The 20040-nt window shown below is 35.3% G+C and overlaps 1 protein-coding gene across 3 annotated transcripts in view; it reads right to left on the bottom strand.

The window, feature by feature from the left end:
• USP14 (ubiquitin specific peptidase 14) overlaps window positions 1-20040 on the bottom strand; it is a 45603-nt gene that overhangs the window by 994 nt on the left and 24569 nt on the right. For all 3 annotated transcript variants that reach the window (XM_034642922.1, XM_002922623.4, XM_002922622.4), the window contains 10 exons: window positions 18627-18685; window positions 15101-15231; window positions 14096-14176; window positions 13631-13716; window positions 11832-11946; window positions 9338-9403; window positions 9089-9181; window positions 7586-7714; window positions 1057-1117; window positions 589-696 (listed from right to left, as the gene is read on the bottom strand). In XM_034642922.1, coding sequence (XP_034498813.1) covers window positions 589-696; window positions 1057-1117; window positions 7586-7714; window positions 9089-9181; window positions 9338-9403; window positions 11832-11946; window positions 13631-13716; window positions 14096-14176; window positions 15101-15231; window positions 18627-18685 — 929 coding nt within the window. The remainder of the gene's footprint in view (window positions 1-588; window positions 697-1056; window positions 1118-7585; window positions 7715-9088; window positions 9182-9337; window positions 9404-11831; window positions 11947-13630; window positions 13717-14095; window positions 14177-15100; window positions 15232-18626; window positions 18686-20040) is intronic.

Consider the following 20040-nt stretch of genomic DNA (forward strand, 5'->3'; position numbering starts at 1 on the left):
TTTATGCACAGCAGTATTCCATCTGCCATACTAACAGTTTTCAAAGTGTGGTTCAGGGGCTACTCAGGTTCCAAGACCATTTCAGGGGGACCATGAAGGTCACAGTTTTTTTATAACACTACTAAAGCATTATTTGCCTTTTTCCCCTCATTCTCTCAAGTGTGCTTTGGAATTTTCCAGAAGTCACAGGACGTGTGATAAAGCAAGAGACTAAATGGAGAAACAGGAGGATCCAGCTGTCCCCTATTAAGCCAGACAAAGCAGACCTATAAAAACAAATCAATACTATTTCTTGCTACTTTTTTGTTTTGGAAAATATTGTTATCTTTGTTATTTATGTGATATATAATGGTTTTATTACTATCAGTTTCCAATGAGTTAATTTCTCAGTTTTAATTTCTATTATAGTAAATATTAAAGAGAATCCTCATAAACAAAAGCTCTTTGTGGACCTCAACAATTAAGAATGTAAAGGGGTTCTGAGACCAAAAAGTTTGAAAACCACTGTGCTATAAAATTTGTACTAAATAAACTGTTAAAATGATTAACAATTGGGGAAAACAAACAAACAAAAAACAGAATCCTTACCTTGTTTCCTTTTCACCCATGATACATAATGGCCTGAAGAGCTAGACCTTCCCTGATGTGTTAACACTGCTTGTAAGTCATAGTATCCACAATTATTGGAGCCAATGTCTAAAGAAAGATGCAAATCCAACAAAATTAGACAATGAAGAGACATGCTTTCTCCAGTCAGGCAGCAAGCAAGAAGTCTGAAGGTTAGCCTATTATTAGAATTCAGTAAGATACTACAGGTCAAAGTAAAGGATCTATGGAAGATATTTTAAGAAGTACGGTATTACTCATAGAACTACATTCTAAAAAGACTGATTTTTACTGTGTGTCTAATTAAGGTAAATTGTATTTTAAGAAATCTTTCTTTTTAAAAAAGCATGATCCCTGAAAAAAAATAGATTAAGTGCCAAGACAGTAATTTTACCTTAAACACACTCACATACACACAGTAACTCAACTGAAATTATTTTTTCCACTTACCATCAGCAAAAGAAAAGGGCTCATATTTAACTTCTTTCTGGGGACTACTCTTTTTGTCACTCTGAGGGGAAAAAAAATTTTAAATCATGATATTGGAAATAAAATTTGTATTCTCTGTAAGTATTCATTTCCACAAGTATTTACTGACTATAATGCAAAACACTACCTTACAAATTATTAAAACGCTATAACTATAGCTAACAAAACTGTAAAGCCAAAGGAGCTACACTCCAACAATATTCAGTCTTGTATGCATAGAAACAGACCCTCCAATTCTAGGACCAACCCTAAGCCACTAAACCTACAGCATACTAGTGAATATAACAGTACAGATAAACAGTACTCTGTGGTAGAAAAGGAATTTTATATTTTTACCAAAATACTATCAAACCACATAGGATTAAAAAAGAAAGAAAAGTTACTGCAATGAAACAGAAAAGTCGAATTAGTGCAACTAACATTAAACCTACTAAGACATGGCCACCTGCTCAGATGAACTGAACGAACTTAGCTTAAATGAGGTGAAATATTTAATTCAGCAAATATCTACCTAATATTGAAAGAGACAGGATTTACTATTTTAGATAAAGATCTTTGATGGGAATTCCATTTCAGTGTGTAATACAAAAAAATTAAACTTATCTAGGCATATGGACACAAAGTTCTTGAAAACTATAATGCTAATGAACACAATGCAAGTAGTTTAAAGATAGCTAGAGTGACAAGAAGTCAAAGGCTCCTACAACAAAAAAATGGCAATTGAGTCAACCATTCCTTTTTATACTAAAATTTGACACCTAGAGCAACCATAGAAAAAGGTATACAAAGATGATTTTTAAAAAATTGTAGATAAGTCAAATTAGAATTCTATGTTCAAGTAACCTAAAGGCAATAAGAAGTGAGAGAACAAAGAGAAAGCAAAACATAACACAGATTTAACTAACAAATCAAGTTACATTGAATGTAAATGGTCTAAATATACCAATAAGAGATTAACAGTGTATTAAAAAACATGACCAACTCTATGCTGACTATAAGAAACTCTTCAAATATAATAATATAGGCAAATTTAAAGTAAAAAAATACAAAAGGACATCATTCAAACATTAACAAAAACAAAGCAGCACTGGCAACATTAATAAAAGAAAAGTAGACTTCAGAGTAAAGAAAATTACACCAGGGACAGAAAAGGACATCACATAATATAAAAGGGTCACTGCACCAAGAATATGTAGCAATCCTAATGGTGTAGGCACCAAACAGAGCTACAAAACATGCAAAGCAAAAGCTGACAGAACTGAATGGAGAAACACATAAAAGACAATTTTAGCTTCCTCACTTCTCCCACAAAAACTGACAGAAAAACTCTAAAAAATGGCATGGAACATGCAACACCACCATCAACCAACTAGATCTAATCAACATCTAGAGAACGTTCATTCCATTCAACAACAGAATACAATTTTTTTTTCCAAATACCCAAGGAACACATACCAAGATAGATCACATCCCAAGACATAAAGCAACCCTGAACAAATTTAAAGGAATTCAAATCACACAAGTGTGTTCTCTCACCACAATGAAATCAAACTAGAAGCAGTAACAGCAAGATAACAGAAAAATTTCCAAATATTTGAAAACTAAACAAGACACTTCTAAATAATCCAAGGTCAAAGACAAGTCTCAAGGGAAATTTTTTAAAAATACAAGGAACAGAGAGGTGCCTGGGTGGCTCGGCTGGTTAAGCATCTGCCTTCAGCTCAGGTCTTGATCAGAGCCCCACACAGGGTCTGCTTCTTCCTCTCGCTAAGCCCCTTCCAAACCCTGCTCATGCTCCCTCTCTCTCGCTCTTGTGCTCTCTCTCTCTCTCAAATCAATCAATAAAATCTTAAAAAAAAAACAAGAAACAGAATGAAAATGAAAATACAATATAAAAATTTATTTTTCTCACACAGTGAAAGCACTGCTGAGAGAGAATTTATAGCACTAAATGCATACATTACGGAAAAGTTTGAAGTCAAAAATCTAAGCTCCCACAATTTAAGAACCTAGAAAAAGGAGAACAAAATAAACCCCAAATAAGCAGAAGAAGAGTAGAAATTACTAAATGGAAAAATCCATTTACCCAGTTGTTTGAAAAGGTCATAAAACTGACAATCCTCTAACAAGACTGACAAAGGAAAAGCAAAAAAAAAAAAAAAAAAAAAAAAAAAAAAAAAGACAAATTACCAATATCAGGAATGAAACAAGGAACAGATGCCATTACAGATCCTGCAGACATCAAATCAATCAATCAATCAATCAACTCTACAACACAAAATTGACGACCTAGATAAAATGGATCAATTCCATGAAAACAAAGTACCAAAACAAACATAATATGAAATACATCATTTGAATAGCCCGTAACTACAAAGGAAGTCGAATATTTAATTTAAAAATGCCTGGGGAGGGGCGCCTGGGTGGCACAGCGGTTAAGTGGTTAAGCGTCTGCCTTCGGCTCAGGGTGTGGTCCCGGCGTTGTGGGATCGAGCCCCGCGTCAGGCTCCTCCGCTATGAGCCTGCTTCTTCCTCTCCCGCTCCCCCTGCTTGTGTTCCCTCTCTCGCTGGCTGTCTCTATCTCTGTCAAATAAATAAATAAAATCTTCAAAAAAAATAAAAAATAAAATAAAATTAAAATGCCTGGGGAAAAAATCTCCAGACTGATTTTTTTCACCAATATTCTACCAAGCCTTTAAAAAAGAATTAACACTAATTCTACACAATCTCTTTCAAAAAAATAAAAGAGGGAAAAAAGAAAGTTAATAAACCAATTCAGCGAAGAAGATAGATACAAGATCAATATACAAAAACCAGTTACAAAGAATCCAAAAATGAAATTAAGAAAGCAATGCCATTTACACAAACATCAAAAAAGAATAAAATACTTACGAATAAAGTTAGCCAAAGTACAAGATTTATATACTATAAACTGTAAAACGTTGAAAAAAAAAAATCAATGAAGATGCAAATAAATACAAAGACATATCAAGTTCATGGACTGCCAAGACTTAATGCTGTTAAGACAGCAATCCTTCCCAAATTGACCTACAGATGCAATGCAATCCCACCAAAATTCCAACTGTTTTTTTCAAAGTGACAAGCTGATCCTAAAATAATGGAAATACAAGGGATTCATAAAAGCCAAAACAATCTTGAAGAACAGCTGATAGTTTGCTACATCCCTACTACAAAATTACAGTAATCAAGTAATTAAGACTGTGGTACTGGCATAAGGACAGACACAAAAACCTGTGGAATAAAACTGAGAGTCCAGAAATATATATCTATAGTCAACTGAGTCTCTAAAAGGGTTCCAAGAACATTCAATGGGCAAAGAATAGGATATTCACATGCAACAGAATGAATATGGATATGCACCTCATCCCATACACAAAAATTAACCCAGAATGGATCAAAAACCTGAACGGGAAGAACTGAAACTATAAAACTCTTACACGAAAACAGATACAAATCTTCGTGGCCTTTAACTAGGCAATGGTTTGTTAGATATGACACCAAAAGCAAGAACAACCAAAGAAAAAAATACATTGGATTACCTAAAAATTAAAAACTTTTCCTCTGCAAAAGACCCTAAAGAAGATGATAAGACAAGACAAAGGCAAGAAGGAAATATTTGAAAGCCATGTATCTGACAAAGGATTAGTATTTATAATATAAAGAATACCCAAAATTCAAGGGTGAAAAATAGCACAATTAGAAAATGAAGAGAAGACATGAAGAAACATTTCACCAAAGAGGATATACAGGTAACAAATAAATACATGAAGACACATTCAATATCATTAACCATTAGGAAAAAGCAAATTAAAAACCATAATGAAATATCATTGCAAACCTATCCAAATGGCTAAAATAAAGAATACTGACACCAAATTCTAGCAAGAATATACAAAGTAGATCAGTCATACACTGCTAACAAGCATCTAAAATGGTACAGTCCCTATGGAAAACCTTTGACAATTTCTTTAAAAATTAAATACACAACTACCGTGCAATCTAGCAATTATACTACTGGGTATTTATTTCCAGAGAAATGAAAAGTTATGTTTACACTAAAACTGGTACATGAGGGGCGCCTGGGTGGCTCAGTCGGTTAAGTGTCTTCCTTCGGCTCAGGTCATGATCCCAGGGTCCTAGGATTGAGCCCCGCATCGGGCTCCCTGCTCAGCAAGGAGTTTGCTTCTCCCTCTCTCTCTGCCATTCCTCCTACTCATGCTCTGTCTCCTTCAAATAAATCAACTCTTTTTTAAAAATGTTACATGCGAGCTTACAGCAGCTTTATTCAAAATAAACGAAACTAGAAACAAACCAGCTGTCCTTTAACAGCTGAATGGTTAAGCAAAATGTGGTATATGCATACCATGAAATACTATTCAGCAATTAAAAAGGAACTACTGCTATACAAAATGATTTGGGCTAATTTCCTGAGAATTATGTACACTGAGAAAGAATATCCCAAGAAGTTACATACTATATGATTCCATTTATATATTATATACTATATAGTATATATAGCGTGTGTGTGTGTGTGTGTATGTATATTCCATTTCATATCTCACAATGACAAAACTACAGAAATGGAGAACAGGTTAGCAGTTGCTAGGAATTGAGGAGGAGGTGGGGGCCAAAGGAAAGCAGGTTTGGCTATATATAAAGGGGCAGTATGTGGGATCTTTGCAGTGATGAGAATGTACTGCATTGAGACTGCATCAAAGTCAATATCCAAGTTGTGATACTGTATTATTGTTTTGCAAGATATTACCACAGGGGAAACTTGGTAAAAGGTACTTGGATCTCTTCATATTTTTTTTAAAGATTTTATTTATTTGACAGAGAGAGAGAGAGCACATGCACAAGTAGGGGGAGTGGCAGGCAGAGGGAGAGGGGGAGCTGAGCAGGGAGCCTAATGTGGGGTTCGATCCCAGGACTGAGATCATGACCTCAGCCAAAGGCAGACACTTAATGGACTGAGCCACCAAGGCGCCCCTCTTCATATTATTTCTTATAAATTCATGTGATTCTACAACTATCTCAAAATAAAGTTTAATGTTTAAAAAAAAAGCATTTAACATACACAGACACACAGACACACACACAATTTGCAGAAGAATTTTAATTTGATATATAGTATCACACTGGAAATATTTCTAGTTACCAGGAAGATCTTTTTCATTGTGGGGAAAAAAAAAAATCCAACACAGTTCAGTTGTACCCTATCTGAACCTAAAATAATACAACTTACTAAATATAAAGTTTCCTAAGGTTGTGATTTTAGCAGTTACAGGCAGGCATACAAGCAGCACTTATTTTAAAAATACAATTTACCACACCTGTCAGAATGGCTAAAATTAACAACACAAGAAACAACAGGTGTTGGTGAGGATGCAGAGACAAAAGGGAACCGTCCTGCACTGTTGGTGGGAATGCAAACTGGTGCAGCCACTCCGGAAAACAGTATGGAGGGGCCTCAAAAAGTTAAAAACAGAACTACCCTATGACCCAGAAATTGCACTACTGGGTATTTATCCAAATGATACAAGACAGATTTGAAGGGGTACATATATCCTGATGTTGACAGCAGCATTATCAACAACAGCCAAACTATGGAAAGAGCCCAAATGTCTATCGACTGATGAATGGATAAAGACATGTACACACACACACACACACACACTGGAATATTACTTAACCATCAAAAAGAATGAAATCTTGCCATTGGCAATGACGTGAATGGAGCTAGAGTGAAATAAGTCAGTCAGAGAAAGACAAATACCATATGATATCACTCATGTGGAATTTAAGAAACAAAACAGATAAACATGGGTGAGGGGGAAAAAAAGAGTCAAACAAACCATTAGAGACCTTTAACCACACAGAACAAACAAGGTTGTTGGAGGGAGGCAGGTGGGCGATGGGCATTAAGGAGGGCACTAGTTACGATGAGCACTGGATGTTGTATGTAAAATGATGAATCACTGAATTCTCCTGAAACCAATATTTCACGGTATATTAGGTAACTTGAATTTAAATATAAATTAAATTAAAAATTTAAAGATACAACTTATTTGTCACAGTAGGCATAAATGAGCCAATACTCTACACCACTACTTCCATCTAAAAACAGAGATAACTCCATGACTTACAAGGAAAATAAAATACAATGAAAATACTAGGCAAGATTTTACATGAAATGCTTTGAGGAGATAAATACAAAAGGGATATAGGCTACGGATTACAGAAGAAAAGAAAATATTAAGTTTACTTTACCTTAAAGGGCCTATTTACCATAACTAGAGTTCTTTTTCTTATGCTAAAATACACCAAAAACTTTGTATATGTGCTAAATAAAATACAGGTTCATCCATTTTTACTAAGAGATTAACAAAGTAATTACTAAGAGATTAATCAGTTTCAACAATTACTTTGTTAAACTATTAAGGTAAGAAAATCAGCAATAAGAACTTACTGTCTTTGGCTGCTGATTCACTTTTTTATCTTCTAGATCCTTGAATTTTGATCGAAAAGAGACCATTTTCTCCTGAAGTTCTGGGGTACACAGTTCATACACATCCAACATAAGAGGAAATTTAACATCCTATATACAAACCAAAAAGAAAAAATATGTGTAAACACACTTATAAAGGTAGTTATTTAAAATATCTGTCATAATTTTATAGTAATACTTTCATAATTCAAAGAAGTTGAAAATAAAATTTATTTTAAAAAATCACCTGGAAATCTATGCAGCTGAAAACATCACAGTGTTTATTTTCAATCTGGTCCCAATTTTTTTTTTTTTTTTAAATAGGCTCCATGCCCAGTGTGGGGCTTGAATTCAGGACCCTAAGATCAAGAGTCGCATGCTCTGCTGACAGCCAACCAGGCGCCCCTGGTCCTAACTTTTTAAGATTAAAAAAATTTGCTTAGCTTTTTTTCCAGTTAAACCCATGACTCTGACCACAGAAGAGGTACCAAAATTTCTATGACAAAAGCAGCATTTCAGAAACACAGCACATCAGTTGCTGTGAAAATAATGGATACCTACAACTGACGATGGAATCAATTGACAAATGGAGTCACTTAATGACTTTCTGTAATGTGAAATACACCTTTACATAAAAATAATAGTGATATGGTTCAATAACTACTATTAATACATAAAGTTAACAACAGTAAATACTCCAACTACATTTAACCTTATCATGTAACAGTAAGTAAATTTGAAATTGTATTACGAATTTCAGCTCAAGAGGCTAGAATTATATATACCTCTCCGAAAGATCCAGGACTGTGGATGTGTAGCAGAGCTACAGTTCTACAAAAGAGTTACATCGTAAGGCTGGTTCCTACTCAAGAGATTACAATTACTGCACTAGAGACTGCAGCATGTTTTAATGCTTCCTAACCCACACTCCCATCCTATCCCACACTCCAATCCTCTAAACTTGCTGTCAGTTATCTGTGGAGCTGAGGATCTGGTCTACAGCAGTATCTCTGGGGAGTGGAGGGCATCCATCAGAACTAATTGAGAATCTTTTGAAAAATTTTTAGGACCTCAGGCCCTACTTAATCAAATGCTAGGGGTGGGCTGGTGGTAAAAGTCAGGCGTGTGTATGAGTTAAAATAAAAAGGACAAGGGCACCTGGGTGGCTCAGTTGATTATGTGTCTGCCTTCAGCTCAGGTCAAGATCCCAGGGTACTGGGATTGAGTCCCACATCAGGCTCCTTGCTAAAGCAGGAAACTTGCGTACTTGCTTCTCCCTCTGCCTCCCGCTCTCCCTGCTCATGCACGCGCGCTATCTGACAAATAAAATCTTAAAAAAACAACCACTTGTCTAATGTTAGTAACTTCCCTACTCAAAATATTTCAAAGAAAGTTTACCCCTAAAGGAAGAAAGAAACCTATTGTGAATTAGGGATTGCTGTCAAAGAATTACAATATTTTATTATACTGAAGTTCATTACTAACCTTAAGAACTTTAGCATTCACAGATTCCTTCTCTTTATAAAAAAATCGAACCATCTGAATAGTCAAGTAAGCAGGTAGTCGGCTGATCTTAGACTGAGGAGAAAAAAAAATGCAAGATATCTTATCACATGCAAATACAACACAAGTTTTTAATGCCTTGGTTTGGTAAAAACAAAGACTGGGTAAAATGAACTAACAGGAAACCTTTCATCAAAATGGATTCAATTTCAAAAGAAAAGCACAACTTACAGATTTGATATATAAAGCATTTCTTTGCAATGTTGGAGACTGTTTGGTGATTTCTTCCTGAAGTCGCTAAAAAAAAAGAACAGAAAACCAAACATTTTTAGTTTTAAAGAATTTTTTTCTGCAATACAGAACCACACTTTTGTAAGCTCTTCACCCAAAGTGGGGCTTGAACTGATGACCTTGAGGATCGAGTCACATGCCAGCCAGGCGCCCCTAGAATCACACTTTCAGCTCTTCTAAAAATCAGTACTCCTTAATAGACAATACATGTCAATATATTCATACCACTGAAAAATAATTTCAATGAAGACAATATAGGAAGGCTTTTAGATATACTTCAGCATATAAAAGGTAACAATTTCTACCGGTGTGAACTCCTCAGAATGTAAATAATGTTTGAAGTTTTAAATTGTGACGCAAATGTTGCTCAGATTCTGAGTTTACATCGTATTTTATATAACATAAAAAAGCCTTTACGGTTTCTGTCTACATACAGATTATCAGAATACTCATACAGGAGGACAATTATGAGAATATAGGAAACCCTTGTTCTTTATTCCTTATGTATCAAAGCCTCTAGAACCAATCATTCTCAAATTTGAGAAAAGTCATCACACAGAAAACCTGTTAATCTAACAAATGTGGAAAAACCTTCAGTGACTATACATATCTTAACCATCATGTCTGCCTTCCATTTTTTACAGCCTGTGTGACACTCGGAGAGACAGTGATCCCCTCTGGGCATCATATGGAAATGATGATAATGCCTATATCACAGTGCTATTGTTAGAACTACAGAAGTTAGTACATGTAAAAAAACATGGACAACCATTTGGCATATATTCTATATTCAATAAACATAAGCTACTATTTCTAACATTTAAAAAAGCACTACTAATGTGCTCTGCTTTGTAAGAACATTAATATACAAGAAATTAGAGTTAAAAATATACTGTTCATGTTCACTATAAGCATGTTACTTGTGTAATTTTTTTTAATTTTTAAAAATTATTAATCTCATTACAAAAGGAATCACCGTGTAGCTTTTTAACATTTAATCAAGTCTGTTCGGCAGCAAAAAGGTAAAAAAATATGGAGAGAAATTACTCTAATCAGAACAAATGATGATAAAGCATCTAAACAACGGGCAAGACAATACAACATCTCATAAATACATGCTTTTCAAGAATACGTATCTAGTGTGATGTTATCAGGTAAGCTATACATATTATCACCAATCCACTATCATCTAGAAGTTCCAAGTATATTTAGTTTTTCTGGAATTTTATAAAATTATGAGGAAAAATATCATCCTGGAGAGTCCCTGCCAAAACATTCCATTCTATACTCTCCAATTACGTTTATGCTTCATATTCTGATGCCCTGAAACTTGCACGTCATAATTTGTTATACGACTCTTAGTGGTTAGTTATTATTTTTAACCTTTTAAAATGAACGTCTCTTAAAAGCCAGTATGCCTCACTACACTCCCCCTCAGTATCACAGAACAGAGAATATTACTTTCTATTTGCCTCTTATGTCTGCATTTACCAACCACTCCCTTAAGTGATCTTACCCCAAATTGTAGATGGGAACTCCCTGATGACAAATTATCTTGTTTATCAATGCAATCCCCGCCCCCAATGCACTGCTTATCCTTCAAAACATGTGCATATTTCCCAAACCATATCAAAGTACTAAATTAGCAAGCAAAATTGTTATATTTTACCAATCTGCTCATTAGAGTGTATTCTATAGTATGAAAATGGGGAAAGAACACTAACTGGAGAATGAGAGAATTAAGTCCTAGACCCAGCTCTGCCACACAGCAATGAAGTCACTTACATTCCAGGACCTTAACTGCAATACTGGCGTGCAGAGGGCCTGCGCAGCCTGACTGGCACAGAACAATCCCAGCTTATACCTCATCATTACTAATAAACCCTCATTATATACCCTCAGAGCACTCCTGCAAGCCTCTGGTCACAATACATTTGTCGACCTATCAATACACAACCTTGTGTTACACGTTTCTATTTAATGACAACTTACTGTCTTCACAGCCAACTATACGGTAACTCATCCCTAAATGAAGCTTATCTAACAAACATTTACTCCTTAAGGCTTATCTAATAAACATTCACACACAGCCTTCTTAGGCTTAGAACACTAGACAGCACTTCAGCACTATGGCTGAAGGCCATTTTAAACAGCAAATCACCAACAAAAAGCACAAAACTGCAAAATATTGTGGTACTAAAATTACTGTAAAAGGACACTTGGTAATAGTATGAGCTGAAACAAGAAGGCAGACCATCACCTTTTTGGACCTCAAGTGAGACTGTGTCTGGCAACTCAAAATTTTTGCCACAAAAAGCATGTCTACAAAGGACTATGAAAGTACCAAGTACTGATGTTAGAGTTACAGATAAATTAGATGCATCTGCAAATACAGAATCCATTTATAATGACGATCAACTGTAACTGATCTTACCAATTTAAGTCCTGTAAAAAGATACTTGACTTCCTGATTGATAAAACAGCTAAGCTGAAGCTGATTTTCCTTTCCTTTAGTGACCTCTTCTTCTTCAGATTCTGTACATTTCATGCTTTGAGAAATAAGATAAGGAATATACCAACAGGTAATCAATCTGCTATAATAAGTATGTTGAATATAATAAATCATCCTAATGGTATTAAAATTAATAGCATCAATATTTGCAAATGACATCCAATAAAGGGTTAGTATCCAAAATATATAAAGAACTTACACAACACCAAAATAATAATTCAATTAAAAAATGGGCAGAAGACATAAAGAGAACAGACATTTCTCCAAAGACATATAGATGGACGACACATGAAAAGATGTTCAACGTCACTGATCATCAGGGAAATGCAAATCAAAACCACAGTGTCACCTCACACCTGTCAGAAACACAAAAACAACTGTTGGGGCCCCTGGGTGGATTAGTTGGTTAAACATTCAACTCTTGACTTCTTGGAGTTGTGAGACTGAGCCCCACATCAGGCTCTGCACTGGACATGGAGCCTACTTAAGATTCTCTCTCTCCCTCTCCCCTACCCCCACCTTTCTCTCCCTCTCTTAAAAAAAAAAGCAAGTTTTGGTGAGGGATAGGAGAAAAAGGAACCCTCATGCACTGTGGATAGGAATGCAAAACGGTACAGCCACTGTGGAAAACAGTATGGAGTTTCCACAAATTAAAAATAGAACTACCATATGATCCAGTAATTCCACTACTAGGTATTTACCCAAAGAATACAAAAACACTAATTTGAAAAGACATATGCACCCCTATGTTTACTGCAGCATTATTTACAATAGCCAAATTACGGAAGCAGCCCAAGTGTCCATCGATAGACGAATGGATAAAGAAGATGTGGGGGTATATACAATACTATATTATTCAGCCATAAAAAAGAATGAAACCTTGCTATTCGCAACAACATGGATGGATCAAAGGTGTATAATGCTAAGTGAAATAAGTTGGTCAGAGAAAGACAAATACTGTATCATTTCATTCTCAAGAACAAAGGAGGTGGGTGAGGGTATGGGTGACATAGGTGATGGGGATTAAGAGTACACTTATTGTGATGAGCACTGAGTAATGTATGGAACTGCTGAATCACTATATTGTACATCCGAAACTAATCTAACACTGTATATTAACTATACTGGAATTTAAAAAATTAATAGCATGTTCATTGGTATTTAAAACATCTTGGTTTCCCATATTTGTTTCAACATACTTTCAAGGGCTTCATGCACTTACCAACAACATGAGTAATGAATAATAAAAGTAATAAAAGGATAAACTCTAAACAAATGTAAGTTGGTACCTACACAGTCTTAAAATAGTTTTAACACAAAGATATATAAACAGAAATCTTTAAGCTTCTACCCATGACCCAGAAAATAGTCCTTCCCTGAATTCATGTTTTATGAACTGGTTCAATCTCATGTATGATACAGTCTTTCACACAATTAAAAATTCCCTATGAAGTGAATTAATGAGGCTGACTCTGCTAAAGATATTCTCAGGAAAAAATAATGAATATCCTCGAAGTGTCCATTTACTTAAACTTTAGGATTACTCTGATGGGGTATTTTTCCAAAATTCCTAAGTTTCATTATATCTTTTAGGCATAAAAGCCTCTGAAGAATTTTTCTATATACCCCACCCACCACTCCAGTCAACAATGCTACTGATACCAATTCACTTCTAGTGAGTTATGAGTACAGTCTCTACAAATCTTGGCTCATAAGGATACGTAGTTTCAAATTCAACTCCGAAGAACTGATCGATTAAACTTTTCTTTTTAGAAGGTGTCGCTGCTGATGCAGATGAAGAATCTGTCTGCAAAAATTAAAATGAAATAAAAGTTCCAATTTTACTTTATATAGATATTAATGTATATTTTCCCCACACAATCCAGTTTAGTGAATACATATTTAAGCTTTTTAAAATGTAATCCCTTTCTGTAAAAGCCTTCTACTTTTCAAAAAACATTACCAAAAGACTACAGATGCTCAACAGTATCAATTACGTTTAATAAATAATACAATGAATTCAAGTGTCCAATGCAAGCTTTCAATTTCCAACCATAGATCGAGCATCTAAAGTATTCAAGTACAGGTCTATCTATTAGGATGAATTTATTTCAAGCTTTTGGGGTCGGGGGGTATAATTATCAAGGTATAATGAAAACCTATAACCACAAACATGTGTCAGTTACCTCTTTAACAGAATCATCCTCTATGGCTTCCAATTTCTGTTGCAATACTCGCATCATTTGTATCCAACATTCATTAGCATCCTGTAATTTTAAAATGACAAAGTAAGTAATTCTGGCTGTAATATTCTTTTATCTACAAAATCCTTCCAAAAGAATTACTGTTTCCTTAGGGAAGGGAAAAAGGCTATTTTTTTAATTTAAAAATATTAACTCAAATTAGATATTATAGGATCTTCAAAACAATGAGGAATTCCAGAACATTCATTCATTCAAGAGATATTTACTGAGCTCCTCCTTATGCTAACCACTGTTTTAAGACACAGGAATAAACACAACAGTAACCAAAACAGAAAAAGTTCTCCAATGGGAACATAAACAAAATATAACATAAATTCACCTAAAGAGAAGAGTTGTGATTAAAAAAAAAAAAAAAAGCAATATGAGAGCAGAAAGTGATGAGGGGAAAGAAGTGTACTATTTCAATAGGACAGTCAAGAAAATTTCTGTGATGCCTTGATATTTGAGCCATGAGACCTGAACGAGGTGAGGAAGCAAGCCATGCACTTATCTGAGAGCCAAAGAAGTGAGAGCAAAGACCCTGAAGAAAGAGGATACTGGAGGGTTTAAAAAATAACCAGGAAGCCAGTGTGTCTGGGAGCCAAAGAAGTAAGCAAGGGGGAAGAGTGGCACATGAGGAGCTCAGATAGGGAGCCAGGAGCTAGATTATTCAGGACTGGGATAAAAAAAAAATCACTATGAGATAATGGATAAGGGACAAACATAATCCTATTTACATTTTATAAAGGACTCTGGAGGCTGTGTGCAGGACAAAAACAGAAGCAAGGTAATAGTTAACAGACCACTCCAGGCAAGACATAATGATGTTGTGAACCAGAGAGGACTGATAACTGGAGTATGTTTAGAAATACAAATACACACGGTAAGTGTACAACACCTAAGTTTTACATTTACAAAATGAAAACCACAGAACCTTGCCCTGTTTACCTGTTGAAGATATTGTCCTTGTTCACCCTTCTCTGCAAACTGTGGAAAAGCCATGTGCAAAAATTGCAGTAGAATAATAGGTGGAATACTTGAAGAAGTTTTATCCATGGAATCAAACAAATCTCTAAGGGCTTAAAAACAAAGCAAACACTGCTTTAATAAAACAGTGACATATTTAATACATTTACCGTAAATTAATCCTAGACTTACACAAACAAAAACTGCTGAGTAGTATTTTTAAGTATACCTACTCCTTTTGTAGTTGTCAAATTCCCAATAAGAAAAAGATTTGTTTTTAAATCTTGAAGAACTGACCAGACTTTATAATGTCATCACTAACTATAAACAACTTCTGAGTCCTGCCCCTCAGTCTCTCTCCTTGCCAGCCCTTTGTCTTCCTAAACAAAGCAAGGCATATTCATTCACCACAGAGAACACATAACCTCTGTCTAGGGATCAAACAGGCTAATGTTATTGTTCTGGTACTATGCCATTATCAGGCCATTATCAGGCCATATCATGCCATTATCAGGCCATCAGGTCACCACTCTCAACCCACCTCCCGTTAAGCCTATACTTGGTTCCCATCTACTCAACTCCTAAATTTTAAAATCTGTTAAACATACTCCTTACTCTATTTATAGCTAAAAACCAAAACTAATTTGCCTTCTTCAAAATCTTTCCTCCACTATCCTCTCTCACCTTCATAAACCTCATGGTCATAAGGTCAGAGCAGTCCTGCTCTGGGAGTTCAGAATACTCTTCGTCTGCTGACTTCCTAGCTATCACACCTTGTCCTTACTTCATGGTACAGCAAAATTCTAGTCTAACCCAACTGGACTTGTTTTGTTAACTAATAGGTGAAATGTTATCTACCATTATTATACAAACTGAAGCCCAGCAAATACTACATCTCAGCACAAACCCAGTGTTTAATAATTTTTCCCAAATAAGACAACTAAACGTGGTGTTTAAAAATATTTTTGAGGGGTCCCTGGATGGCTCAGTTAAGCATCTGCCTTCGGCTCCAGTCATGATCCCTGTGTCCTGGGACTGAGCCCCACATCAGGCTCCCTGCTCAATGGAGAGCCTGCTTCTCCCTCTCCCTCTGCTGCTCTCCCTGATTGTGTGCAGATGTGCTCTCTTACAAATAATCTTTAAAAAAAAATTTTGGCAGGGAGGATGCTAAAATCATGTATCACTACCAATCTAATGTTTTTTTAAAATAAAAAGGCCTCAGGGCACCTGGGTGGCTCAGTCGTTAAGCGCCTGCCTTCGGCTCGGGGTGTGATCCCAGAGTCCTAGGATCGAGCCCCACATCAGGCTCCTCTGCTGGGAGCCTGCTTCTTCCTCTCCCACTCCCCCTGCTTGTCTCTCTCTCCCTGGCTGTCTCTCTGTCAAATAAATAAATAAAATCTTTAAAAACATAAAATAAAAAATAAAATTAAAATAAAAAGGCCTAAATTGTAATAATTGTAATAAAACTTTAAGGTACTACATTACTCAAAATAAAAAAAGATTTAGGATTTAATATATACCATAAACAGAGCATCTCAAAGTATTTCATCAGTTTAAAAGAAAAAGGTCAAAAATGCACTCACTGTACACTGAGAGAGACTAGTAGGACATGACAACCGAATGCAATCAATATGTGATCCTAAACAGGCTCCCAAAGCAAAAAAGAAAAACAACTTTATAATGGGCAATACTGGGTCAACTACCAAATTTAAGTAGTCTGTATTTTAGAGTACTTTATCCATGTTAAACTTCTAGATTTTGAGAAATAGTAATCGTCTTGTGGTTATGAATGTCCTTATTCTTGGGAAATACATACTGAAGTATTCAGGAATAAGACAGCATGTCTGTACCTTACTCAAACAGTATGGAAAAAAAAAAAAAGAACATGGTTATAGAGAATGATGAGCCAGATGTGACAAAAAGTTAATAACTGGTGAATTCTCAGAACTGTTCTTTGTGCTAAATTTAAAGTTAGCAAAAAATAAAATTTAAAAATGAACAGTAGCTTTCATCCCTTTACTACAAGACTCATAGGATGCTGGAGAAGCTCCTGAAATTCCAAGTTACTCTCAGATACATAAGCGATCAAGTAAACTAGATACAAGTGATCATATTTTTCTCATTAAAAACTTCATTTCAACAAATAAATCTACTTTCAGGAAAAAAAGGCCAAAGGAAAATCTCTAACTCCAAGTGACACAAAGAAACGTACTGTTTATAGTATTACAAATTAACAGCTGACCACAATGAGATACCACTTCACACCCCTAGGCTGGCTATAATCAAAGACAGACAATACCGAGTATTATCAAGGGAAACTGGAAACCTCATTCATGGAAGAAATATAAAATGATGCCAACTGCTTTGGATAACAGTCTGACACTTCCTCAAAAGGTTAAATATAGTTACCATATGACCCGGCAATTCCACTCCCAGATACATACCCAAGAGAAATAAAAACATTATGTCCATAGAAATGGTTGCACAACTTTTCAGCAATACATGTAATAGTCAAAAAGTGGAAACCACCCAAATGTCTATCAGGGGTGAAAGGACAAATGGAATGTGATATATCCCTACAACAGAATCTTATTTAGCAATAGAAAGGAATAAAGTACTAAAGTACTAATACATACTACAATGTGAACGAACCTTGAAAACATTCTTAGCGATAGAAGCCAGTAAAAGACCACATACTGTATAACTCCGTTTATATCAAAAGTCCAGAACAGGCAAATATATTGAGATGGACAGTAGATTAGCAGTTGCATAGGGCTGGGAGTGGGGAGGAGAAAACAGGTTGAGTGCTAAATGTTACAGTTTCTTTTTCAAGGCAATGAAAACATTCTAAAAGTGACTATGGTGATGGCTGCACAACTCTACATATATTAAAAGACAATGAATTGTACAGTTTAAGTGGGTAAATTATAAAGGATGTGAATTATATCTCAATAAAGCTGTTCTCCCTGCCCCCAAAAAGGCATGGCTATAAAAATACCCTATCGACCTACCCCAATGACTTAAAGAGTATTCATTTGTAAAACTAACCCAAAACAAATGGGGACAGAATACATGGTCTTATGTAATGAAGAAGTAAGTTATTTCTATCCTTTAAGAATTTCTATTTCTCCTCATACCTCATACACGATTTCCTTACACTAACACCCACTAAGACTCTCTCTTACAATGATGGCATCAACTACAATAAAACCTATCTCTGGATATCCCCAGAGATATATTTTACTAACATAACCTAAAGCTAAAATTATCTTTAATCCAAAAAATTCAGACTGTTTTTCAGAAAAGACAGACATCATTGGTTTATAATTTGGGTAACAAAGTAAGTCCTTAAGTTGCTTAAAATTAAGTATAAGTACTCCAATTTTAATAAGATGTTTTACAAAACACATTTTGTAAACTGAAAGCTACTAAACAAACTGTGAGTGAAAAATAACATTTACTGAAACTACACCGTCCTGTCGGAAAGGAGTATATTTAAGATACTGACCTGCAGTAATATACTGTGCTGAAGCCATTTCCCCTGAAGCTCTCAAGGCACCTGCATACCTGGGAACATTAAGGCAGAATTAAATAGGATTCAATTCATTCTGAAACTCAAAAGGGAAGAAACTAATTAAAAGAGTTTATGATGACACCCTCAACTGCAACTCTGTCAGCGTTGTTGTTCCCATCTTTCTATTTTCTTCTCTTCTGGTCTTGTTCCTTTAAGCATTGTATGTACAAAAAAGGAACAGTAAGTAAAAAGGGAATTTAGATGAATGAAGCCTACTTTAAATTCTTTCTCCTATCTTATTAAAAAAAAAAAAAATCCTGAAAACAATGTGAAACATTTTTGTTTCACATTTAACGTCCATTATTACAAAGAAAATAAAATATACTTTCAGAAATAAGAAAAAAAGCCTTATGTCAAAAACATTAAATCAAAGTCAATACACTTACATTCAACATTAACTTGCTATGTAACATTAAGTCACTTAATTTTCAAGTCTGTCTGCTACCTATACATTGCAGTGTTTCTATTAAATGACTTCTAAATTCACCTTCGATTTATAATTCTCATTTAATTCACAACAGCACAAAGGACTGGCCATCCAAAGGAAATAAACTATAGTATTCACTCATACAATGTCTTATGACACAGGATCAGAAATTATCATTCAGATAATATCAAACACTGGGAGGTAGGGGAATGATTGTCTATTCACTATGATTAAAACTATGCGTACATACCACAAACCCACTGGAGGGACTAAAATGAAAAAGATTGAAATCAACCAAGATTGGCAAGAATATGGAGCAACCAGACTATCCTTACCATCAGTAACATGGATAAACTTTAAACACTAAACTTCAAACAACTAAGCCAACCAAAAATAAGTTACATTCTGTACATTTAACTTCCAGAATGCAGAGAACTAGTAAGAGATCAGTAGCTGCTTGCAGAGTTGGGCGGTGGAGGGGATGAGGACTGGGAAAAGGTACAAGAACAAAAACATCCTGGGATGAGGGAAATGTTCTATCATTGTAAAATGGGTTACAGAGCATTTGCATTTATCAAAACTTATCCCACAAACACAAGATATTTGGTATTTACTATGTAAATATTTCGATTTAAAAACAAAAAGACCTCTGTGTTATGTAAGTAGAATGAAAGAGATCACAGAAAATATGTTAAATTATATACAATTAAGAAGTTCTGTTTTTCTGGGGCGCCTGGGTGGCACAGCGGTTAAGTGTCTGCCTTCAGCTCAGGGCGTGATCCCGGCGTTATGGGATCGAGCCCCACATCAGGCTCCTCGCTATGAGCCTGCTTCTTCCTCTCCCACTCCCCCTGCTTGTGTTCCCTCTCTCGCTGGCTGTCTCTCTCTCTCTGTCAAAGAAATAAATAAAATCTTTAAAAA

Source organism: Ailuropoda melanoleuca, chromosome 14 (genome assembly GCF_002007445.2).
Source record: "Ailuropoda melanoleuca isolate Jingjing chromosome 14, ASM200744v2, whole genome shotgun sequence".
Lineage (NCBI taxonomy): Eukaryota > Metazoa > Chordata > Mammalia > Carnivora > Ursidae > Ailuropoda > Ailuropoda melanoleuca.